General features: G+C 36.6%; 1 protein-coding gene across 1 annotated transcript in view; it reads left to right on the top strand.

Annotated features, from left to right (window-relative positions):
• The window catches only part of LOC115444107 (zwei Ig domain protein zig-8-like), a 124,326-nt gene that overhangs the window by 66,611 nt on the left and 30,622 nt on the right, over positions 1 to 27,093 (top strand). Inside the window, exons 2-3 of the mRNA XM_030169757.2 lie at positions 8,414 to 8,504; positions 22,096 to 22,274. Coding sequence (XP_030025617.2) covers positions 8,456 to 8,504; positions 22,096 to 22,274 — 228 coding nt within the window. The 5' untranslated portion in view covers positions 8,414 to 8,455. The remainder of the gene's footprint in view (positions 1 to 8,413; positions 8,505 to 22,095; positions 22,275 to 27,093) is intronic.

Genomic DNA, 27,093 nt, shown 5'->3' with positions numbered 1-27,093 from the left:
TGGTACTCGTTCAAAACACTTTTGTTTAATTTAGGTCCCGTTTTTAATATTTTCATCTTTATTTTCTTAATTTTTGAAGTCTTAATATTTTTTATAATTTTATTTACTGCATCTGTGGTCATATTCTTGTGTTTATTTGATTCTTTCTCTCTCTGTTGTTCTTTAATAGGGGTGCTTGTGAAGATTTCAGCTTTTTATATATTATCTTCTTTCTTTCTTCTTAAGAATCTTTTAACTTGAGATCTGTTAAAGCCTCTCGTACGCGCAATCGATGTTGGTTCTGGCTTGCGGAGGGTGATCTCAGAATGTCGTGCCTTGAAACCCAGTACCAGTCTTCGCCTGCTGCGTTTGTCTTAAATGGATGCTTTATTTTGTTTTTTTTTTCGGCATATTGATAAATTAATTCCAAAAATTCTTTTTTCGTCGGTCCAAAAAATAAATTATCCATTTGTAGAATATATTCGACCAACTCTAACTCTTGATCCGCGGTGAAAACGGGTACAAATCTTCCAAGGATTTTCCTCGTTGATCCCTTTTTTATGTGTAACTGCAGTGTTGCCAAATTGATACCATATTTTTTAGCAGCTGCATTGACAGATTTTTTTTAGATTCTTCCATTGCAAGTTCCATTATTTTCTCGTCCCCTGATGCGTTGGTAGTTTTTCTCTTGTACTTATTAACCAACTACAAAATTAGGACAAATAATATTATTCAAAAGTTATATTTCAAAAATCGACCAGGGCAAATCGGGTACCCGTGTTACCCATACCCGATTTGCCCAAAGGCATCATTTCATTTCGTACATTGATAACCACAAAACCAAAGCAAAGGGTTAGAAATTTCTTCACTGATATAAAGCTACAAATACAACAAAATAATATAACCAATCTAGTAATTACGTCCAACAAACCAAAATCGACTAATCAGAAATGAAAATTCATTAATATTTTTATCAAAAACAGCAAAAATCTTTGATTACAAATTACCTTGTAGCCGCGTGGTCCGTGCGTACAAAGAGACTGCCTGTGATTGAACGATACCTGCGCTCTCCTTCTGCGTGCACAATTTGAAACTAATGCGAAAGACGCGAAATTTAAAACACTTACCCGTTTTGGGCGGGCTACCCGTTTTGGGCTTATCTCCCCTACTCGGGATGTTTTGGAAATGGCAAGACAGGCTTCTTATCGTAGGCTACTGAACTGTTGACCTTATGCTGCGGTTTACATCCGCTCTGAGAGAACATTTTTTATCACCCATAAATAATTGCCGGTGGTAGAAATACTTTATATTCGTGCGGATAGCGACCACCGTACACAAGGTGTTGCAACCTGTCATAGAGGCCTACGTAAGTGTGTCGCACTCCAGGATCACAACTGACCCGAAGAATCCTAAAACACGCCGGCATAATTGTGTCACCTGTCGAAGAGGAATCATCTAGAAAGAAAGATTTTATTATTGCACACAAATAATATAACGTGCATATAGTAACAAATACATAAAATTAGGAAAATAAATTATACCTATTGTGCCAACAATGGGAACCCTCATTCAGCTTCTTGCTGCAGTACCAGTCTGATACCGCAGCGCTGGTTTTCAATGAGGCACCCCGAGTGACGTACGGGCAATAAGTAGGTGTATTACACAAGTAACAATAAAATATAAATACGTGTACAAACAAAACATAAACAACAAATACAAGTGAAATATCTCTAGGGTTCCATTTTACTTACCTCACTTCTTACTAGATGCAGTGGGTCACTTTATCGCGCCAATATAAAAAATATATATATATCACTTGTTTTGTGGATAAGTTATTAATAATCCCTGATACTGTTGTGTATAACTATAAAACATATTTTTTTTCAATACTGGGTAACAATTCTTACGAAAAGTAAAACCGAATTTTTCTTATTCTACCTGGAAATCGAATGACGAGGAAACGAATTCACAATCAATAACGGGTTTAAACCAATAACCACCATTTATATTCGTCAAACTAAGCGGCCGTGTGTCATGAGCGAAACTTTGCTTCAGTTGCGATGCCCAAACCATTTGAGTTGCCAACAATACACCAGAAATGTTCGCCACTAATCTTCGTAAAACAATGGTTGGCGAGCTATCCAGTTTGTCTGGATTTCTGCCTGGATTTATGCCTGGTATTTGATATATTCGACATCAATGGATGTTGTTAGGTTTGACGTACGCCTATCCTCTTTTTCAAATGTACTTAAGGTCTTGCGCAGACGCTCCAGCCAGTTTGGAGTCTTTGGACCGAATGGTTTATTGAGAAATCTGGTTCAAAAACGTTATTATTGTTGTTACAGCCTCAGTGGCGTATTGTGTATGCTGTACGACTCTCTGAAATCTCGGGTTCAAAGCCAAGTCCGGAAAAAATTATATTAGAGTATACTGCCCAGTAGTAATTTCGTATCGATAATTTGTGGTCAAAATAGTGAGGGTCGCCATATCACATCATGGAAACGAACACATTTAGCGAAAAGTAGATGCTCTAGTTTATAAAAAAAAACTCGGCCAAATTTTATTGAAGGTTAGATAATCATTTCTGGTACAATTTGTATAATTCAATTTTATCTAGAATTTGCTACAATAATGAACGTCTTTCTTTTATTTAAACAGATAATCAAATCTATTACTTTAAAAGCGACCACAACGGCGATAATGAAGCTAATTTTCCAGATTTTTTTCAAATCAAAGAGAGTTTTTTTTTCATAAAATAAAAGCGTGTCCCACTTTCCTGTTCGCGTGGTCGTTTTTCCTTTTAACGATGATCTAGAGCCCAGGCCACGAAGTTAGCGAAACAATATTTTTATTCTCAAGGGTAATGTTTACACTGTGCAGTGTTTATTAAATGATTAGTCGAGCTATGAGACTTTGCGACCTCTACGGTTGCCAGAATTGTAATATCAGGTTTACTGTGTGAACGGCTGGAATGATAAATTGCGGTTTTCTTCAAAATCATGTTTTGGTATGTCGTACTTCAGATTCTAAAATAGACCACAGTCCATGTTCTCACAACCAAACTAAGGAGGTGACTCAACTAAACAAAAAGGTGGAGAGGAGGTTGTATATTCAATATATTAATATCTGAAAAGAAAATGTTGTACAGGTTTTTAAACATATTGCGTTATTTGAGGTGTGTAAAATTTGGAATGGTTAAAGTGCATACAGAGAATAGACGAAATATGAAATATATCTATAATGCTGCCTCGTTGGCATTGTTGGAATATAGTACGACTGCAGTACTTATGTCTCGGGTTCCATGTCTGGGTCCGGCATACAGAAATTGGGTTCTTATATTCAATAACAGCCCGGAGTCTAGAATTAGTTCCCGATATGGCGACAGGCTCGCCTCCTATCACATTGGACGAAATCCATACAGCGGAAAGTGGGTGGGCTTGTTGCGCCTCTGCTTACCCCTTTGGGGATAAAAAGCGTAAGTCTGTGTGTAATGTTTTACAAATAATGAAATTCCACGGTCGAATTTCGATCACTGGACGACCACTAGTTTATATATAATAGATAAAAACTTCTTCAAACTAGTTTATCTCGCTTTTGCTCGATGCGAGTACGAGGTACTGTTCTCTGTTTTGTGATGCGGGTGACCAGACTTATCTTTGCAATAAGAGCAGTACTTTTGTTGAAATAAATGAATGGAAATCGTGGATTTTCCACAATAGGTTTATTCCTTTTAAATTAAACAATCTTAATTTTACATCTTCCGCGCCACACATGGCCAGTTCATATTGCTGTTTTTGTATTCTATGATGCGGGTTAGCAGACTTCACGTATCTTTGCAATAAGAGCAATACTTGTACTGAAATGAATGAAGGGACATCGTGGAATTTTCACAATAGATTTATTCTCTTTCAATTTAACAATTTTACATCTCCCGCGTCACACACAGCTGGAACTCACACTGATTATTATTCCTACTTCCTCCTCGCTCACACACACTATCTCATTCATACACATGTTTTACAGTCTCCATTCGGTCCTTTCATCCCGATATATCCAAAACAATTCATAGACAACACATGCAGTGCAAGTCATAATAATCTTAAAGCGCTAACTCCCTCTAACTTCGTGGCCTTGCGCGCTTTTGGAACATCGCCAGAGGGATTTCTGAAGGCCCCGATGTCGTTCGATTCCACTTAGTTCATTAAGTAAACTATAGACAGGATCGGAGCGTGGTCGGAACTTATTTGATTACCAATTTGAGATATGGCGTCATAAAATATTTAATTTTACTGTAAATCATCTTTCTAGATTTGAAACTTTAATGGCCGCCATTTTGTCTTAAGATAGGTACAAATTCTTTAAGTAAATATGTCTGATATAATATTTTATGTTAGTTGCGGTTGCCTGTAACCGGGTAGTTTGAGTTGAGTGTTTGGTTTCTTTTGTTCTTAATGTACCCACTGGCGATCCAATAAAAAATAAATAAATAAAATAAATAAATAGTAAGATAGCAGTGGAATTAACGTTTATAACGTAGTATAGTAAAAGTTATATGTCGAGTATTACACGATCAAATATAATGGTCACGCCAACAATGATCCCAAATAAATTGCAATCAAATGCGTAAGACCTATATAAATTATCTGTATAAAATTATTATTTAAATAGGCGGCGTAGTAACCCCAGTGCAGTTGACTGTAAATGGAGTGGAAAGATGATTACTCCTCGCCAGTGGAGACAATTATGTCGGTTGAAACCGGTAGTACACAGGCTGAGTCCAAAACGCGATACTTACGTGGGTCATTGGCGGGTCTCTCACCTAATACAGTGGACGATATGATGGTGGATACTAATATCTTACGGCTAGCTAAAGTCATAATATAAAGCTAATTTAATCTTTATGTTTACACGAATGTTAGACGTTGAAATAAAACCATTTTTCAGGTTTTATTGTGGTTATTTATATTATTATTATCGCCCGGACGTTTCGAGGAATTTGCAGCCTTCATGGTCAAAGGAATAGCGAAGGTGTTGGTTGTCCGAAAAGTAAAGGTTACAATATCTACCTAGATTTTACAATTACAAACAAACAATTAAAAAAATAATCCAATTAAACAATAAAAAAAAATTATAATCTAGGTAGCCTAACTTTGACTTTTAAAATATAAAAAATCGCGAATAAATTCAGAAAATTTATTCATTTCTATAACTTAGCCATTAGTAATAATAACTCATATAGTCAATACAAACAAGCTGTTAATTGTGTAATAGCCCTTTAAACATTTAATCATGATGTCTCCTGGGGAATCATAAATAAATCGCAATTAGTACAACGAACCGTCGAAATAAACGTTAACCGTAGATTAGCCATCTTAATCACCTGTGTTGATACAACCAACTCCATTAGAGGCATCGATACCATCCGAGATAATTGGCTTCGTCATCAGGCGAGGGAGCTGTCGATTTAATATTTTATCCTTAGAACATTGTCTTTAGATTAGGGTGGGTTTTAACTAGCTTTTGTTAGCGGGTTTGTCTTTTGTAAGCACACATTCTTGTTCAGCTATGTAAGTATACGTACGTAGTTGGAACGCTGTCACACCATGCCTCCCATGTAAAAGCGACGTGCGCCTTTGTTCAGTACGTCCATAATTTGTTACTAATACCATCTAGGTTCGCCTCTGTGTATTAACATAGTCTGGAACTTTAGAAATACGTACTCCGTACCATTCTTGGAGTTTAATTAAGTACGCTAGCTTGGACTCCGATAAACACAAATTCTACATCTGTTAAAACTCCTTTTCTGAAAGCGTGAAATAAAATTCGCAACCAATAAAAATACTGTCCAAATTGGCTGTTATACTGGCAAGAAATTGTATGGTATATGCAAAAAAGATAAAATTTCCTTCACAAAATGATGGACATTTTTCTTACCGCAAAGTTATTTCACGATTTCGATATCATTATTGCTTTTAAACAGTTCTTAAAGGTAACAGATAATAACAACTGCTATATTCGATATTTACAAAACATAAATATTGGACTATTTTTGAGTGACAAGCGTTATTTGATAGCGTAAAGACGCCATATTGGTAGACATCAGACGTTATAAAAATATCTTTATAAAAATATTTCGTAGCGCGCAATATTGACACTGAAATGACGGCACTCTGGTGTGAAATAGTCTTAGGAATTAGTTTTCACAAGCTTTCGTTCGTGGTTTTGTGTATGTGTTTTTTTTTAATAATAGTGATGTTGGATTTGTACCTTTTCCAACTTAATACTTTGACTCTAACTAATATTATAAACTAACTTTAGCTCGCGACTTCTCTAAGTGATTTTTTTTTTCTGGGATAAAGTCACTATATATTTCCGGAAAAAAATAGCCTATGTCTTAGCCAGGGACTCAAACTATCTCCATACCAAATTTCATCGAACACCGTTCGGTAGTTCTTGAGTTAATAGCGTTTAAAGAGAGAGACGCAGAGGCGGACGTTGTTTTATAATATGAGGATATAATATGATTAAATGTCAGTAAATAAATGTAAACCCAAAAATTACATAGTCGAAATTCTGGTATTAAAACGGTTTTTTTTCCAAATATTTCTATAGAGATTTAGAGTTTACAATTTCTCACTATACTAGTTAACATGTTTTTCGCATCGGGTCCCCCCGGGCGAGGTTCCGCTTTTTGATACGTAATTCGCCCCTCTAGTATAAAAAGGGTTTGAAATATATAAATAGTAAAATTTTTAGTAGATTTTACGTTCCTCCTAAATTTCACATTATATATGGAATCAGCACGAAAATCTTACGCTCCAATAAACACCCCTTAGTTCGCATTAATTTGTTTTTCAAATGAGCTGGTCGCTATTGATGGTGAATGCCATGGCTGCCGGTAAACAAAGTGTGTCACGAATCAGCCCGTGCATATCCGGTAACAATGAGGCCGGCATAATTGTGTCGACTGTCGAAGGGTAATCGTCTCATCAGTCGACTTTAGGGACCCCACTCCACTTCATCAGGGGTCTCTTTGCTTTGCTATGTTCGTATAAAAATAGAAGCTACGTAAGGTCTCATGTAATAGAGAGCTGTATAATGTCAGACAACACTCTATCTAGACCGCACTCCGCTTAAGAAGTTGTAGACATCGACCTTGTAAACTCATTTCCTTTCTTACATTTTTGCTACACCTTCTATTAGAATTAAATCGAACTACTCAAATCAGGACCCTTTCAATTTCATCCGTGGTGCTTTACATTTAGCTTTTCTAGTTGTAAATGCCTTTAAGATTAAGATCAAAATGCAGTTTCCATAAGGTGCGGTGTGGTTACTTTCCCGTGCCTATAAAAAACCTACACAATACAGAATTTAAATTGACATTAGGCCGCACAATGCCAGATAGTTATACTGGTGACAATTTTAAACTGATATTTATATAGTTACAAGTAAACGTATGTTGACTAACCGCCTTTTAAAATCATAATGATCAGCCGCAGGATGTCGACTGCTGAACATGGGCATCCCCCAAAGATTGCCAGATTGACCTATAGGAAGCGGTCCGCATCCAGCGACTTTTTATGATCTCATAAAAGTCAACCTCATCTGTCCACCTCGTGAGTGGACGTACGACGCTGCGCTGGCCAGTTCGTGGCCTCCACTCCAAAACCTTCTTTAAAATAAACGATCTTAATCGCTTTTTTAATCCGTTGCGAAAATGGACCAATCAGACCGAAGTTTTTTGACATGCCTACAAATGACTTATTTTGATTGGTTTATTCTGGACATCAGGTTGAAGAGTAAGATTAGGATCATTTATAAAGAACGAGCATAGAATAGTCGATGGTGCTCTAGACTCTTGTGAGAATGGTTCGGAAGTTAGTACTCTTGTCGCATCGTTAAGTTGATAAAGTTTGCCGGCACACGTGCTGGCTGCATCCAATAACATTAAGTTCTTCAAGCGGAGCGTGTAAAAAGATTTAAGTCTGCAAAATTATGCCGATTGTCAAGATATACCTCCATCTCATGTTTTCTGACATTTTTAGGACTTCCCTCATCGCTCAGTGCGATAAAGTGACTTTGTCGATCCCATAATAAAAATACAATTATACACATCCATATTTCGAGGCTTAACGCGAAAACTCCCATAACAATGAAACAAAAAATATAGCGCAATGGTCATCATAAAGCTCTCAAAATCTTGCCACACCATTTATTTATTTATTCACGAGCGAAAAAAACCTATTTCACACAATTTTCAAGCTCATCGTCCTTTCACTGATTTTATTTACCACCCTATCCACTCGAGTGCACTTCACTCTTTCATACGAGAAGCGACTCTATGTACTGAAAAATAAGGGTCATCGCGCACGTGGCACAGGGTGTTGTAACATGAGTCTTGTGTGTGTTATACAGAGTGTGTTTTTGTGTGCAGGTGGGGTGAAGGCTGTATTATGTGCGGTCACGGTATCTAGAAATGTCGACTCTACTGGTGCTTGGTGCCTTGGCACTGGTTGCGAGGACAGGTGAGTTCATTATTTTTTTTTTAATTATGGCGAGTGGTGTCTTGCTTCTTGATGCGTGGTACATACAATTTCTTTGTGAAGTTTTCATTACATATTTCTACATTTTTCATGTTTAGTTTTAGCTAGTGGCTTCACAATTTAGAATCTAAAGAATCATAGATACAATAAACGTGCATACCTCGCCTGAATAGTATCAGCCTGCTATAATGGTATCTTGAGACATAGCACTGTAGTCGAGATGGCCAGTGCATGCAGCACAAATAGTCTAAGGCTAATAGTCTAATTAAAAAATAATTAATTCATTTGTCACAGAAGAAGCATTTAAACCCTTCAGTAGCAACACGCTTACTCACATCCAACCTCTTAATTTATACATATAATAAAATCCGCTTAATACGATTTCACGCATACGTCTCTTTCTATCAGTTCCTGCAACTTGAGGTACATTTAAATACTTTTTATCATTCTGTATATACACCGTGATTTTGTAGTCGTTTTGGAACCAAAATGTTACTTAGAACAATTTGTAGGACCCAAAAAATAGAATTAATTATACTGTTGATAGTAAAAAAAATAGTTTTTGATAATATTTTTCACTCGTTCGAGTTTGATAATGATAGTAATGTCGCAACAATTAATTCATAGTTATGAATGGCACCGATTGTAGTGATTGGTATACGACACTTAGTTGCATTACCACGAGTCGTTATTTATTATTCGTAAACATTAATTATAACAAAAAAATATTTTTGTTTTATTTCATTGGTATTTTTAAGTCTATTGATACAGAATTTAAAATTCTCGATTCCAAAATGATTATAAAATCACGGTGTATAAGCATATCGTTATGTAACATCTTAGAGATTGCCGATGTAGGTCCTATTGGCACTGTTGTGGGACATATACTATCCACACCGGGATATCTGAGTACGTATGTCTGTAGGTACTCACCCAACTATAAAAATCCTCAAACCCGTATTTTCATTTTGTTTTTTTTCTTTTTATATAATTTTTATTAAGTTTTATTTACTGTAATTTATGTTTACTACCCAATCTGTGGCCGATAAATGTTTTTTTCTTTTTTCTTTTCCTTTCTTTAAGTACATATCTTACCGTTTACTTCAACGCACGGAAAGACATTCAGACCAATCGTCTCGGCAGTTAACCCCGCACGTCCTACATAGCAAGGCGTCGGCTTCCGGCGTCCTAAGCCTTTGTCACCGACTCTCGTGTCGCAATCATCGCTTGAAGTTAAATGTCAACATCCATGTTCATAATAGCGTGGACTTAGAGTATAGATTAGGGTAAAGTTGGAATGTACTGTGTTTGTTTTAATATCAGTAATTAGAATATGTTTGATGAATGACTATGAATACTTAAGATTTTGTATATATTTTAGACTAGCTGACCCGACAGACGTTGTACTGTTGTCCGTCGTAACTATGAATTTGTAGCGCGCATTCTGTCAATAGCTGACAGTTATGTAAAGTTAATAGCGTCGTTAAGTTTTCTTAAATTTTCTAATTTTCCGCGCAATTTTTTTAAATTTTTCTTTCATAAGAACCTTCTCCTGACAATAGCAAACACAACAAAAAAAAATTTTGAAATCGGTCCAGCCGTTCACGCATGATGGCGTGACCAAGGGCAATAGGGATTCATTTTTATATATATAGATTAATGGTGTCTCATATGTGAGAGCCTGGGTAGGTATCACCGCATTGTCTTTTTTGGCGTCAAACAGTACTGTGTAGTCACCGTTGTATTTCGATTTGAAGGACATGGTAGCCAGTGTAACCACTGGACATAATAAGACTTAACATCTCAAGTCTCAAGATGGCCAGCGCAGTGGAATACCGAACAATACTTTGTAATTCAAGGTGTTGGATGGTGTTTCTACTGTTTATGGGCGGTCGTATCTTACTATCAGACGAACGGCAAGCTCGTCTCGTCATTCAAAGCAATAATAAAAAAATATATTGTACGTTTTTCTTTACATCTAATCTACAAATACAACTATATATTACCCAGACCCGCGTAAACAAAGAGACGGACTAATTTATCAAAAACCGTTATCTCATTCATCAAATGCAATGTATTTCTGTATAAAAGAAAGAGCTCACAAAGTAAATACACTGGCCGAATAAGATTGATACCCCAGCTTTAGCGAAATTATCTGCCTCAATCCAATTTAATCACACGCGGTTTTAGGTTAGCGGCATCAGTCAAGGAGGTCCAGGGTTCGATTACCAGGTTAAGGAATATTTTGTATTTTTAACAAGATTTGTGAGTCAGGCAGCGGGTCGTGGAAAGCAGGCTAAATATAATTGTTACGCGTAAAATATTTGGGTTGCGTTAACCCCACATTCGAGTGATAGGGGCTGGTGAAAAAGAAGCTATTTCGATTATTATGGATTCATTGTATAATTTATGGATATTCGGAATAAAGATGGAATAGGGTACCTTAATGGCTGCGATATTGGATTATAAACTATGGGGTTTGCGTTTGAATCCCATGAGGTATCCAAAATCTATGCCGATTCCAAAAACACTTGTAATTTTCGCAGAGATATACGCCTCACATGACGAACTCAACCCTTATCATGTGGGATAAATATAAACCCGACGTAATGTAGGGAAAGAGTTACATTTCTACCCTACCCGTCGAGCGTAAAGGCGTGAAGTTATGCCCTACCAATGTACCCAGCTTCTGAGAGCGTGAACCGGAATAAATAGGAAAGGGGTCACCCTATTATATTGAGTCAACAACTGAATAAAATGTATCGCATACGCGTGAGGCCCTCTTGGTAGGTTTCCATTATTTTGTAGTTATTAAACATTGCTTTTGTTTGAAACCTTGGAATAAGTTAGCATATCTATCTATATATAAATGAATCCCTATAAAATTAAAAAAATTAAGAAAACTTAATGAAAATATTCATTTTATATAATTGTCAATTGTTTGAAATAACTGTCAACGATCGACAGAATGCGCGGTCCAAATTCATTGTTAAGACGGGACAACGTCTGTCGGGTCAACTAGTCCTTATATATAAAACAAATTGCCATGTCTGTTTGTCTGAACGCGATAAACACAAACTATTGAACGGATTTTGATGAAATTTCGTACGGAAATAGTTTGAGACTCTGGAAAGGGTATAGAGCTATATTTATCCTGGGAAACGGGAGCGAGAATAGCCGTGAGCAAAAACTAGTGAACTAAAGCAGACATACACGTATACACATGTATACTACAGTATCAATTCCTCGCGGCTGCGCATGCGTGGAAGAGTATTATCAATAAAATTTCCAACTTTAATAAAAATCGGTTTAATAGTTCAGCTGTGAAAGCGTGACAGACAGAATTACTCTTGCATTTATAGTATAAGTATGTAAGTATGGATGTAAGAATGGATTATCATTTTAATTTAAACTATAATGTTACAGCATCAGGTTACAATATGCATCGCGTTAAATTCCTCGAGCTGTTTCGCCAGTGGCACTATGAAAATTCCACATAAAGCCATAAAAATACATCCCAATCAACTGAAATTTAAACGAATTACAGATATCGGTATTCTACAAACGTAAACGTAAAATTCTATGTTATTGGTTACGTTTACGTTATTGTTTCACGTGCGAAGGTGGAATTGTTATTTTTATTTTTAAACGTGCTGTTCCCAATTTGATGGCTTATCTGGGCTATATATATGACAATTATATAGAATTTATTCTACGCAAAATTGTTAGACGTGGCTTCAATTTGCATTGTTGTGCTCCTGTTTTAAGGTCATACTAGCTAGCGTAATTACAGATCATTATCAGCCTTAACATCTCATGTTTTAGGGTGACGAGTGCAGTGGCGTGCCACGCAGTTTGTTCAGAGTTCTGCTTGATGTTCTACTGCGAACGATCGTGTCGCTTATCAAAAAGCGAGTGGCATGGTCGTCCAGGTTTCAATTGCAAGAAAAAACTCGAACACAATGATAGCGCACGGATTCAAATTCCATTTTTGTACAAGCTGTGCCGCGGTGCGGTTTCTATGGACACTTTTAGTTAAGAAACAGCAGGCGAATCAACATATTCGACTTGGAGAGATTAGTCGACGCTGGGCATAATACGGCACCTAAGAATCCTAAACTAAAACTTTTAAACTGTACACCTAGCGAAGACAATCAATTTGAATCAGTGCGTAAGCAAGGCATTTGGTGAAAATAAAATAATAGTAGTAATAAAGGGTAATATATTACGTCTATTATATCGTTAGTTTGAAATATTTATATTATTTCGACAGTAAATAAAAAAACGGCACAGATTATCTTTATAGTTTATACAATACTGTCTTTCTAATAGAGTCTGTATACCATTTTATCGCATTTTCCCTTTCATTTTTTCATTTGACAGGTGGATAAATTGTCCAGCCTCACGTCTATCGACAGTTTGCCACAAAATTACCCCCAAAACATTGCATTGTGCTGACAGCCTTTTCTGTACAATTTTTTTCCGGAATTTAGCGTCGGGTACTTAACTGAACGCATTCTACTCGTAAATTACTCAATATTGAAATATTGAATTTGGTTAGAAATGCATATGTTAATAAATAAGCTGTATATTGATAAATTTGGAACAAAATGTTTGACTGTATATTATAACAAATATATATGATATTTACTGTAACCAAATTAATACTGTTTAGTGAATAAAATAAGTACACTGACAATAACATTAATTAACGGTAGAACGGAACGAATATGACTATGAATTAATGTACTTGACAATGAAACTTTTATTTTAATGCTCTAAAAAGAAAATAAACTTTAAGTTGATTCCATACTGCTCTACGGTCTCGGTTTCAAATCCCGAGACGGGCAAAGTGATATTTGCATTTTTCCGCTCAGTTTTAGCCTGGAGTCTGGAATTTGTGCCTGATGTGTTGATATTCTTTGTGAATCATCGCTTGCTTTAACGGTGAAGGAAAACATCGTGAAGAAACCTGCATACCTGAGAAATTCTCTATTAGGAATTTTCGAGGGTGTGTGAAGTCTACCAATCCGCACTAGGCCAGCGTGGTGACTAAGGCCTAATCCCTCTCAGTAGTAGAGGAGGCCCGTGCCCAGGAGTGGGACAGTATATAATACACGGCTGATATTATATTTTTATATTATTATGTTGATAGGTTCCAACCTTATTATTTGGGATGAAACACACTTGGCGAGAGGTGGGTGATCTGGTTGTACCTTTGCGTAGACCTTCGGGGCTGAAGATACATCCGATAATCAGGATAACATTTTGCCCGTCCCGGAATTCAAACACGGGACATCAGGGCGTTCTACCGCGCACAAAATGTTACCACAATTTGCCATTAATGGTACAGGGCATCAATGTCCTTCAAACTGAAAGATAAGGCTTACTGTAGCTTATCAGATATAGCGATGATATCCAGCTGGATCTAATAATTAATTACTGTGCATTATGAGAATTCGTGAGGTCGTGACCAAGCCTTTCTATAATAATTAACGCTAATAGAAAACAAAAAATGTATTGGAATGATATTATGTATAAGCGAGTGACTTGCTGCTAGGACTACATTCCTATATATATTTTTGTTTTCTAATAGCGTAAACGATTGTAGAAAGGTATCTTGACAAAAACTATTAACATCTCAGGAAGAAGAGAACATTATTAAGTCACGCTGTTTTTTTTACTTTTTTTTTTCATACTGCCACGACAAATTGACGTCACTGTACCTAATGGTAAATAAAGTGGAGTCGATAGAATGTCGACTGACGAGAAATGATTACCTCTCGACAGTCGACATAATTATGCCGGCAGTGTTTTATAATTGAAAATATTGTTGCCGACGTTACTTTCAACGTACCGTCCCATCAGGCGAGCTGCTTGCTCGTCTCGTCATTCTCTAGTATAAAAAAGAAACCCAGTATATGTAAAGAATATTCCATTATTTTCTAGGTGCGATTATTTTTGTCATGTCATGCAGCGGTTCCGAACCACTTACTTATAATGGCTCCGATTTCGTGAGGGTGCGATGTTTGGGATTACATAAACTCGGGGCCCTATTACCGACATAATGATGAGGTGCGGTTAAAACTTAATACAGTAAACTTGTAATTTGAATGGTATCGTTGATTCAGCGGTTATGTAATAGTTATATGATGATTTCAATTCGAGTCCCAAATCAGGCGATATTTAGCATCACTATTAAATAATTCTGAAGTAGAATTTAATGAGGATGTCGCTAGTCGACGAGGACCTAACCTCTTTGATCCCCTTGTTTTTAATTAATGTTGTATTTATATTTTAGATATGATTACACTCTCTTCTATGTTCTTAGTTAAATTTACTAATTTACCTGAAAAGGTATGATGTTATGCTATACTTAGCATAACATCATACCTTTGCCTTTTCAGAGGTATCCAGAGGACTCACTCGTATTCTGCTAGCTATCAATGAATGAATGCCTCAAATTTATTGTATACACCAAGTAAAGTTAAATGAATACAAACTAATATACAAAGAAACTTATATTTATAAAGAGTTAAAGAAAGCTATGCTTAATCTCACGTAATAGATGGCAAGCCTATTGCCATATATAGCACAAATACCAAATTCCGGACTGATACTAAGCTAAAAAATATCATTATCGAACCGGAGGTCAAATCCGAGGCCTCAACCCGTCAGTCGCATCTCATGCACAGTAAAACTACGCCGAAATAGTCCGCCAGTCGAATAACCTACGTAAAATTATGAATTCACCTCATTTATCTACCCAAAAACAACTACTATTAACATACAAACAAAAACAAACACACACGCCGTTATCACCAAAGAAGACAGAGGTGCAGCCAGTGCACCTATTTTCTGCCATGTGCATCCCGTCCCTTGTGATAGAAAACAAGCCCATATATTTCCATACAAATGAATGCCATATTAACACAAGTATTTAAATACGTATAATTGAGAACGCTCAGGCTTCAAACAACAGTTTAATTTCGTATATTATTTTAATTCGTCGGCAATGATACGAAAAAGCCAATTAATTAAAAACAGATTTAAATTTGGTTGAGATATATTCAGCAATTAATATTTTAAATGTATGTACGGTAACACATTGAAATATCGCTACGTCGCTTGTAGCGTAATATCGATGACGTAATCACAGCAGTCAGACGTTTTTACTTATTATAGTTATAATATCAGCCCTGTATTATATACTGTCCCACTGCTGGGTACAGGTCTCCCCTACTACTGAGAGGAATTAGGCCTGAGACCACCACGTTGGTTGGCGTATTGGTAGACACACTCAAAATTCCTATAGAGAACTTCTCAGGTATGCAGGTTTCTTCACCAAGTTTTCCTTCACCGTTAAAGCAAGAGGTAGTTACAAAGAATACACACATTTTATTAAAGTCAGCGGTGTGAGCACTTTACATTTGAACTTCGGACATTTGTCTCGGCAGTCCGTTCCACACACAAATATAAGTTGAAAGTATTATTGTGCTACAGTTGAAAGTATTTTTTCTTTTTTGTATAAATGTCGTGACAAGGAACCCACTCGTCTGATTATAATAAACATGACAATAAACAGTAGCACGTACACATCACGCAAAAACTTACCGACTCGGGCAAAGATAATTGTGGTTTTGTGCTCACTATCAGCCCGAAAATTTGACTTTGAGTCGATGGCGATAAGGTCAAAGGAATGGAACGCACTTGGCGAAAAGTGGTTGGCTTGGTTGCACCTACTCCATCGGGGATAAAGTCCTAATATGTGCTATTTAGAAATTATTGCCAATTCTTCCGTCCACTATCTGCATACAAGTAAACTTCTAAACTACCAACCATTTTCAAATAATCAAAAGCAATATTCCCAAGCATATTGGCCACATAACTCATCGGACAAAACAACTCGCGTGCCGTAAGAGACAAAAGTCTGCCAAGCGTGTTTAATATTAAACTTGCGATATTTTGCCAGAAACGTTATGGGAAGTGTTTTATTGGGCCGCTCGCAGGAGAGTGTTTGGGGGCAAAATTGCTTTCATGTATGTCGATATAACACTTTATATCTTTTGTAAATAGTATCTTTCTACTCTCTTCCCTTCTGTTTAATTTCGTTGCGGTTTAAGACTAATTAGTGTTCCCAGAGACTCGCCGAGCTTCACCGCTAGACGGGATATCATGCATGCCAGAGTCGATCGTAGCTTACAGGAGTTGCGGTGGCAGTTAAGGGATAGTCACGTGATGACTTGAGGAATGTTACTTGCCTGGTGGTAATGCTAGCAATACTACTACCTCTTCTATATGAAAATCCATATTTTCCAGGTATATTCATTGGCCATTATGACTTGCATGCAATCCTTGCACGATTTACATACAAAAAAAAAACAGAATTTCAGACGAATTTGACTATCTCAGTGACGTTATTGTATTGTGTGGACGATACAATAGCTGGTTAGGAAGAGATATTAGGTCTTTCTCAGGATCAGCCCAAACTCTGAAATTCGCGCCCTATATGGTGATAGGCTCGTCTATCGCCATATCGGGCACGGGACATATTGAGCTAAAAAGGTTTCCCTACTAGCACTTCTATTTTCTATCCACCCCTTCAAAAACAAAAGCGTTTTGTTTCCGAATTTCAGACGCCAAAGCATTTACAATACTGCACTGCGCTTCTAACATTAGTTCTTAAGTTTCACGTTCAATAACATAACCTATTTTACCGTCTATTCGTGCAAAATCTACAGCCTACCTCACCACAAAATTGTCGCAAGGCTATTGTTACGTGGGCCGCGTTCGATATTGAATTTTAAGTTTATGATACTACCCAATTCAATTAGTTTAATATGTAAACTATCACACGGGCCTGATGTTAAATCTGCTTCATTAACAACTAACCGCACATTAATCGGATTTGTGTTATCTGTTGAAATATTTTTGGGATATAGAGATATTTATTTTTATTGCTTTGAATGACGAGACGAGCTTGCCGTTCACCTGATGGTAAGCGAAACGACCGCCCATAAACAGTAGAAACACTATCCATCATCTTAAATTACCAAAGTATTGTTTGGTGACTGCCTCGGTGGCGTAGTTGTATTGCATGTCCGGTACAATAGCGCTCTGAGGTCCTGGGTTCGAATCCCGGGTCGGGCAAAGTGATATTTAGGTTTTTCTGCTCAGTATCAGCCCGGAGTCTGGAATTTGTGCCCGATATGGCGATAGGCTCGCCCCCTGTCACATCATGGGACGGAACATACTTGGCGAAAAGTGGGTGCCTTAGTTGCGCCTCTGCATACCCCTTCGGGGATAAATGCGTGATGTTATGTATGTATGTATTGTTTGGTATTCCACTGCGCTCGCCATCTTGAGACATGAGATGTTAAGTCTTATTATGTCCAGTAGTTATACTGGTTACAATGTCCTTCAAACCGAAACACGACGGTGATAACGCATTGCTGCTTGGCGACAGAAGTGGACATTGCGGTGGTACCTACCCAGGCGAACTCTCACAAATGAGAGCTGCCACCAGTAAAAGATAATTGTAAATAGTAGAGTATTGGTGGTGGGGTAAACCAAAGTAAACCTGCAGTTTATCTCGGTGAGGAAAATTTATGCCAGTAATATTTAAATAAGAATTACTTTTGGATTTTATCGTTTTATATTGTAATTTTCTCCTGACGTTTCGATGACTTTGCTGCTTTTGGGGGTAGGGTTCTCCATCACCATGAAGGCAGACTTTTTGGACCACACCTCAGTGAGTGGAATAATAATAATATCACCCCTCTATTATATACTGTCCCACTGTTGGGCAGAGGCCTCGTCCTCTACTACTGAGAGAGATTACATTTTACAAGTATGAGCTCAAGTTTAAGCCAAATTATTAATTTTGGCAGTACTCTGAAAATCATTTTAACGACTAAAAACAAAAAGTTCTAAACTACACTGTTTAATGTCTTTGGCTTCAAAGCTATTCAATATGTTTATTTTGTTAAAATAATTTCCATCAAACGTTTGATTGTAGTTTTAAATTGCGAATAAACGCTTAAATTTATTTATAATAAAACGCGTTCTGAAATGTTTAAAGGATCCTTTTCAAACGAAAATATTGTTTTTACGCCACCCGCTGAGGAAGGCCGAACAATAGCTTAAAGTATAAAAACAAACTCAAATAAAATGGTTTTATTTCAGCTTCAAGTCTTCATTTCGTCTCTTATAAAGAGCGAATTTAAAGTAACAGTCTATTTAAGCATTATGTCAAACAAAAGAGGCGACGACCCCCAAATATTAACCTCATTCAGGCACTGTATAGACCATATTTCATGGCGCGGTGTTGTGAGCTTAGAATGTGCGGCAAATTCAGTTATTCTTTTGTGTACTTTATTGTGTGAGGAAGTACACTAGAATTCCTAGGTTTTGTTATGAATAAATTTTAGACGCGCGGGCTCTGTCGAAATAAAGATAACCCAATATAACGAGCTTCGCTTTTCCTTTTGTTAGCTCTATGTAGAGATTCAGTTTATGCTTTATTTTAAGATTGGTTGAGTTCTCTTTGTTTTCATATTAATTGCTATACTAACAGTTTCTTCGCGAAGTATACGTTTATTATTATAATAGTTATAATTCATATCAAATATTAACATCGTCGGGCATGGATATCTATGATTTAGACTTTAGGTGTAGCCTAGACATTTTCTGTTTTTAAACGAGACACAACGTTGTAAAAAAAATAGTTTAAGTTGTCAAATAATTAGGAAATTGACTGCTTTGTTTAATATATTTATTATAAATATATATCATCTAAAATCTAGCAGAAAAAAGATTATACAAAATCCACGCAATAATAAAAAATAAGGCTTTGAAATTTAGTGGGTGGTGAAGCTGTCAAATAACATATATAGCAAATTATGACGTCACCGAGTGTCACCGGCCTTAACACTGCGTGCGTTGGAAAGAGATAACTTGATACTACCACCACGCTCCTACTTTTGCTCCCAACAATATTTCGACTATGAACTGCTTTATTTTCCAATCAATTTCGATGCTGATTTAATTTTCGTATTATTTTCTGTTATATATAAATAAATAACAAAATAAATCTTAGGTATGCAATCTATTATACGGACATATTGCTCACCTGATATTAAGTACCTTTTCGGTCAATTAACAATATACCCAAATTATCAATGCGCTACGAGCTTCAAAGATAAGAAATAGGGATGAGAAAAATATAGAAGTGTTCATTGTTTAAGTCGTAAATCACATTTACCACAAACGCAAGAGCAAGTTGTCGTTTTCCGTCTGTTTCTTGAGACATCACTTCGCTCGAGCAGGCTTATTTATTTTGACAAATGTGTTGTAAGAGTGATCCTGGTATGTTCAAAATCTTACATTAAAGGCAAAAGTTTGTTCTTTTGATATTTCTATTGCGAAATTTCATAGATATGGCACTTACACCATGACCTTGATTAATACAAGGTCATTTTAACATTGCGTTACTAACTGAAACCACATACTCGTCTTTTCCTTTGCTGATGTGCCAAAAATCATCCATTAATAACGAATATTTTCGTTAAAATCCCGGTTTTAATTTTCTGATTTTTTGATAATATTGTAGTTTAATGCGAATATGGCATATGCGTGAGCGTATTTCTAACTGAAAGTAGGAGGTTGCCGCTGCGAGAAATTCTCTTAGAGTAAAGTAGTGGCATTAGGGCGTATCAAATTAAAATTACTTTTTATTAATAATAAATAGTAATTTTATTTTTATGCCATTTTATATTAATACTTTTTTTTAATATGTTCATGCTGTGACAGCCTGTAATTAAAACAGCACTGCAGCTTACTTACGGAATTGTTAAAAAAAACTATGTAACGTGTATGTTTGTTGGCTGTTCAAATAAATAAATAATATTTATTTTGTTCGCAAATCCTTTTTTATTTTACATCTACGGCTTAAGTAATTTGCTGTAAAGTGTTATTTCCAAGTAGATAAGTTTGTGGTTTCATTTAGTAATGCAATGTCAAAATGATCTTATATATAAGCAAATTTTTATCCCGGAGAAGTAGACCACGGTACTGTTGTCAAGTTCTTGTGAGCGAAACAACATCTATTACTATTCATGTTTTAAAATATAGTTTTAACAACATCCCTTTCTATTATAAAAGTACAAAGCTATTAAAGTACATAATCTGAGTACTAATCCGTTCAAAACCCAGACAGAAACATTAAGTATTTTAAACGTAAAACCACTGTGAAGTGGGTCTATTGTTATATTTCAGTGTAAAACTCTTCAAAAGGACTTAACTGGCTTAAGATAGTCTGAATATAAGACGAGCCTTACGTATTTTTATAGCTTAAAAGATTTCCGTAGTTGTTTAACATTTAGCCGCTTTAACACATTATGACAAAGATATTTACGCTTGTGATGTTTTTAATTTGTATATTCCCAAACATCTCATATTCAAAAGATTAATACGTAGCTTTACATGGCATTTTATTTGCTGGTGGTAGGATAAATTTTATATCCACCCGAATAGCGAGTACGCTACACATTAAAACCCGCCATAGTGGCCTACGTATGTGTCGCATTCCGGGATCGTCTTGTGTATAACAGGTTCCAACAGGCCGGTATAATTGTGTCGACTGTCGAGGGGTAATCAACTCTCGTCAGTCGACATTCTATTGGACCCACTCCACTTACCATTAGATGGGGTCACTTTGCGCGTGACCATATAAAAAATATTATTCAAAAGTAAAGATGTTTGGATTCTTGATAGAAACATAAGTAGAAACCTTTTAAATAATTTGCATGAAATTTGACACAAACTAGACGATGTCCTAGATCATTAGACAATTTTTATGCCAGAAAAACATAATTAAATTTTTGAAAAAGTCTATGCAATCAAAGCCGTGTGAAAAACCAATACACAAAGGCCGGATAATCAAAATAATTTCAAAGTAGGGTAAAGAACAAACAGAACTTCAAACTCGAACACTTTAATTTTTAATCAGAACTCGTGAGCAAAAATTGCCCGAAACAGCCGAGATAAGTCCCGACGATACCATTAAACTGTAATTTTGGACTCAAAAATACCCGTTGCGTAGATTTATGGCCTCTACGCGAACCAACTTGGTAATCATGAAAAATTACGCAATGATAATCTACTGCTCAATTTGGCATAACTCAGCAATTTTTCCCAATACCAGTTTTGATATGCCTCTTAATTATATTGAAATCTTGATAAATTGTTACTTAGTAAGGTCAGCAGCCTACTCCGTCTACGGGGATAAATCCAATAGAATGTCGAGTTACGAAATATAATTACTTCTCGACATAATTATGCTAGCCTGTTGGTACCGGAGATACACAGGCTGATCCTGAAACGCGACACACTTACATGAGCCGCTATGGCGGGTTTTACCACCTTATGTACGGTGGTCGCTGTCCGGGCGGATATGAAATACATCCTACCATCAGCAAAACCTATCAGGTTTTTACTTGGTACTCCAGTAATAATTTTAATTTTATTTCTCATTAATCGCCTACTTTACCTAATTATATTCCTTCTTGTCCAGGTTGCACCGACAATGGTCTGAATCCGAGCGGAGTATCAGACCTTGACTACACAGACGTGGAGCTAGGACTGACGCCACGAGGTCCCAGGTTCGACGTGGCGCATTCGAAAAACGTCACTGCTTTGGTCGGGAAGACCGCTCAGCTGAATTGCCGGGTCCATGATCTTGGGAATAGAACGGTGAGGACAAATTCTTTTATTTTCATGTGCTTCCCACTCCACTTACCATCATCATGCTCAGTGTCATAAAATGCGTGCCACTGCTGATCTTGGTTTACAGGAGTTGTAGTGGTGGGTGTGAGGGTTGGAAAGTCTCTGTTGAAAAGTCTCCACTTACCATCCAGTGCATACAGGTGTAGTGGGGTCATTTTGTATATGTCTCTCCTGTATGTATATAAAGAACAATTACTTATAGTCAGAGGCCCCTCTTCTATCTACCCGCCCTTTTGCTATTACGGGCGTTCTCATAGAAGATTTGATAACCATATAGGTCAATAGGGATTTTTTTGATCCTTATACCAACGTGGCTATCAAAATCAAGGCCAGATTAGATCGCCCATAATTGCAAAAAGGCGGATATGTCTCCGTAGTCGAAATAGGGCCTACTGAATATATATTCATTCTGAATATAATAGTGATATTACTTTGTTGAATCTTATGAAGCCATTAATTTTACAGTAACTGAACATATAGATAGCCTCGATGGCGTAGTTGTACTACATGCGTGGTACGGCAGCGCTCTGAGGTCCTAGGTTCGAATCCCGGTTCGAGCAAAGTGATATATGGATTTTTCTGCTCAGCATCAGCCCGGAGTCTGAAATTTGTGCCCGATATGTCGATAGGCTCGCCCCGTGTCATATCATATCACGGAAAACACTTGGCGAAAAGTGTGTACCGTGGTTGCGCCTTTGCAAACCCCTTCGGAGATAAATGGGTGATGTGTGTGTGCTTCATACGACTTTTTCGGCTTTGATACGATCTACGATCGTTAAACATAAAACTAACGTTGGTTTTATCTGTAGTTTGTAACTGTATTTAATATATAAATACATGTAAAGCCGTTGGTCCTGCGCCTGATCTCACTCTGGTAATGTCGGCTTGCCGTCTCACTGAACTATGAGAGTGAAGGAACAGAGAGTGCACCTGTGTATTGCGCACACATTTGTGCACTATAATATATCCTGCGTACCTGGTTGATCTCCGTTGAGATTGGCCGCCGTGGTCGAAATTCGGCTAGGAGGAGGTTACGGTTACGGTTATATAAATACACAAGAAATATACAAAATGATTTAAATAATGTATAGAATATTCTAAGTTATAATTAATTTGCTTTTATCACAGTATTACTTTACCAAACTTATCTTCCTGATGAGTTAATATTGCCTTTTATTGGAATGTAGACATAAACCTTGTGGAACCAAACTTCATGCTATTGCCTGTCAAAAATTTCTTCTTCCTTTGTAACTGTCTTTTCATATTATAACTAACTAATAATTATTACAAATCGTATTTTATTTATTACAACAGGTTATGGGCCCAGAATGTCTCATAAAGTAATATAATAATAATAGTGATTCCGGTAGTAATCAGTTAAGTTAGTTCGCGAGTCATTTCTGATTTTTAGGTGTTACAAATAAAATTTTTGTAACAAAATGGCTACGTCTTTGTCTCATGTGCATATAGACAAACTGTTAGGAAGAGAAAATTACAATACGTGGAAATTTGCAGTACAAACGTATTTGCAGCACGAAGACTTGTGGGATTGTATAGAACCTACCGAAAAATGCTCTGCAGTAAATCCGAAGACCGATCTTAAGGCAAAGTCGAAAATAATTTTGTTACTGGATCCAATAAATTATATCCACGTGCAAAATGCGACGACGGCTAAAGAGGTATGGCAAAATTTACAAAATGCATTTAAGGATTCAGGTTTGACACGAAAAGTTGGGTTACTTCGAGACTTGGTGAATACGACTTTAGAAAGTTGTGCAAGTATAGAAGAGTACGTAAATAAAATAGTAACCACCGCACACAAGTTACGTAATATTGGTTTTAGCGTAGATGACGAATGGCTGGGTACTTTAATGTTGGCGGGTTTGCCGGAGAAATACAAACCTATGATCATGGGGCTTGAGAGCTCGGGTGTAAAGATAAACACTGATTCTATCAAAACAAAGTTACTACAAGAAGTAAAGGATACTAACGTATCAGTTCTTTACACAAAGCAAAATAAATATATCCCCAAGACTTCGAAAAGTACCAAATCGCCTGGTCCCCGTTGCTATAACTGTAATCAATATGGTCATATCAGTAAATTCTGTAAACGAGAAAAAAGGAAAAGTAATGACGAGAAAGGTTTTGCAGCCGTATTTTCTGCAACTCAAGGTAAAATAAGCAAAACAACTTGGTTTGTGGACTCTGGTGCATCGCTGCACATGACAAATGTCTCTGTTGGAATGTATAATATCCGGGCACCTCCGATACAAAGTATAACGGTAGCCAATAATGCATCTATCACTGTACAGTATATGGGTAGTGTTGATCTGGAATTCGAGAGTAAAGATGGTAACATTAACCGTGTACAGGTCAAAGACATTTTGTATGTCCCCCAATTAAATACTAATTTGTTGTCGGTAAGTCAGCTGGTAAATAATGGTTGTAAGGTTATATTTAACAAAACTGGCTGTGAAATATTCAGTAAACAACAGAAGTTAGTTGCTACTGCCAAGCTTGTAAACAACATGTATAAATTGAATACATATGATGGTAATGCATTTGTTGCAAGCTCTGAAGAAAATAGTTTGAATACTTGGCATAGAAGAATGGGACATTTAAATTATAATGATGTTAAGAGATTGCCATTATGTACTGAAGGGGTGAAGTTATTAGATAACAAAGACATAAATAAAAATTGTATTCCCTGTGTGAAAGGTAAGCAAACCAAATTTCCTTTCTGTAATGCCGGTTCAAGGGCAACTAAGGCACTGCAAATTGTACATTCAGATTTGTGTGGACCTATGGAAGTTCCTTCTATGGGTGGAGCTAAATATTGTATAACTTTCATTGATGATTTTTCAAGAAAGGTGAATGTTTATTTTCTGAAAAATAAAACAAATATATCAGAGGTTTTTAAAGTATACAAAACAGAAATGGAAAATCAGTTAGATTGTAAAATAAAAGTTCTTAGAACTGATAATGGTTTAGAATACATGAATAATGAAATGTCAAAATTTTTATCAGGCTATGGTATCAAGCATCAGACTACAGCACCGTATACACCGGAACAGAATGGGCTGGCGGAACGAATGAACCGCACACTGGTCGAGCGTGCCAAATGTATGCTGGAGGATGCTGGATTATCTAAAAAGTTTTGGGCAGAAGCGATGGAGACTGCTGCTCATGTAATTAACCGTTCACCGACTCGCGTCCTTAACTATGTGACACCACTGGAGAAATTGACAGGTTTGAAACCAAATATTTCTCATCTGAGAATTTTGGCTGTAAAGCCATGGTGCACGTGCCGAAGGAGAAAAGGCTGAAGTGGGATTCGAAATCCACCGAAATGATATTTCTTGGGTATTGTGAAAATACCAAAGGGTATAGATTAATGGATCCGCATACTCAGAGAGTTACCAAGAGCAGGAATGTCATATTCTTTGAAGACGGTCAGGAAGGTAACAAAGTATTATCACCTGAATTTAAGACTAATACTCCGTTACAAATACCTGTGCCATTAGATGTGACTGCTGAAATTACTGAAAACGCACTGACTCCTGGCACTCCCGCGAACTCGACTGAGGATGATTCTAATTCAATTTTGTGTGAAAGTTTTAATTCGGTGGATCATGACCCAACATATGAACCAAGCACCGATTGCTCATTTGATTCTCCAGAGAAATTTGTAAATCTAAGGCCCAGGACAGGACGCTTAAGGTATAATAATGAAGAGGATGAAGAAGACGATGAAACAAGATATGCAAGTATGGCATCGAATTCAGATCCATTGACAGTGGATGAAGCCTTATCTAGTCCAGAATCCAATCAATGGAAAAAGGCCATGGAGGAAGAATTCAAATCATTAGAGAAAAATAACACTTGGGTTTTATGTGATTTACCACCTGGAAAGAAAGCAATATCATGTAAGTGGGTTTTCAAAACAAAAAGGAATGAGATTGGTGAAATAGCAAAGTATAAAGCCAGATTGGTAATTAAAGGTTGTTCCCAAAGAAAAGGATATGATTACAATGAGGTATACTCACCGGTAATTAGATACTCATCCTTGAGATACCTGCTATCATTAGCAGTGAAATATAATTTAGATATAGATCAAATGGATGCCGTATCTGCCTTCCTACAGGGTGATATAGAAGAAAATATATACATGGTTCAACCTCCGAACTTCGAAGTAAATAATAAACAGGTATGTTTGTTGAAAAAATCACTTTACGGGCTGAAGCAAGCCAGCAGACAATGGAACCAAAAATTAGATAAAACTCTAAAAGAAATTGGTCTGAAACAATCACTACTTGATCCTTGTATTTACTACAAAATAAGAAATGAAGATATAACTTTCGTAGCAGTTTATGTAGATGATATAATTTTGTTAACAAGTCGCCTGGAGACTAAAAATTATATCAAGAATCATTTATCTTCAAAGTTTGAGATGAAAGACTTGGGTGAACTGAAGTATTGTCTTGGTTTGCATATACATAGAGATAGAACTAATGGAATTTTATGTGTAGATCAGAAAAGGTATATAGAGGATATATTGAGTAAATATGGAATGTCAAATTGTAAAACTGTTAGAACACCAATTGATCCCAAAACAAAGTTTAGCAACGATGATGAGAATGGGGATTCAATTGTGGATTCACATCTATATCAGGAGCTTATTGGGTCTCTGTTATATCTATCACAGAGTACACGACCTGACATATCCTATTCTGTAAATACACTCAGCAAATTTAATTCAAAGCCAAAGATGCAGCATTGGATGGCG

The sequence above is a fragment of the Manduca sexta genome, chromosome 16 (assembly GCF_014839805.1).
Source record: "Manduca sexta isolate Smith_Timp_Sample1 chromosome 16, JHU_Msex_v1.0, whole genome shotgun sequence".
Taxonomy (NCBI): Eukaryota; Metazoa; Arthropoda; class Insecta; order Lepidoptera; family Sphingidae; genus Manduca; species Manduca sexta.
The sequence above is the reverse complement of the archived record's forward strand: the minus strand, read 5'-3'. Positions and strand labels throughout refer to the sequence as shown.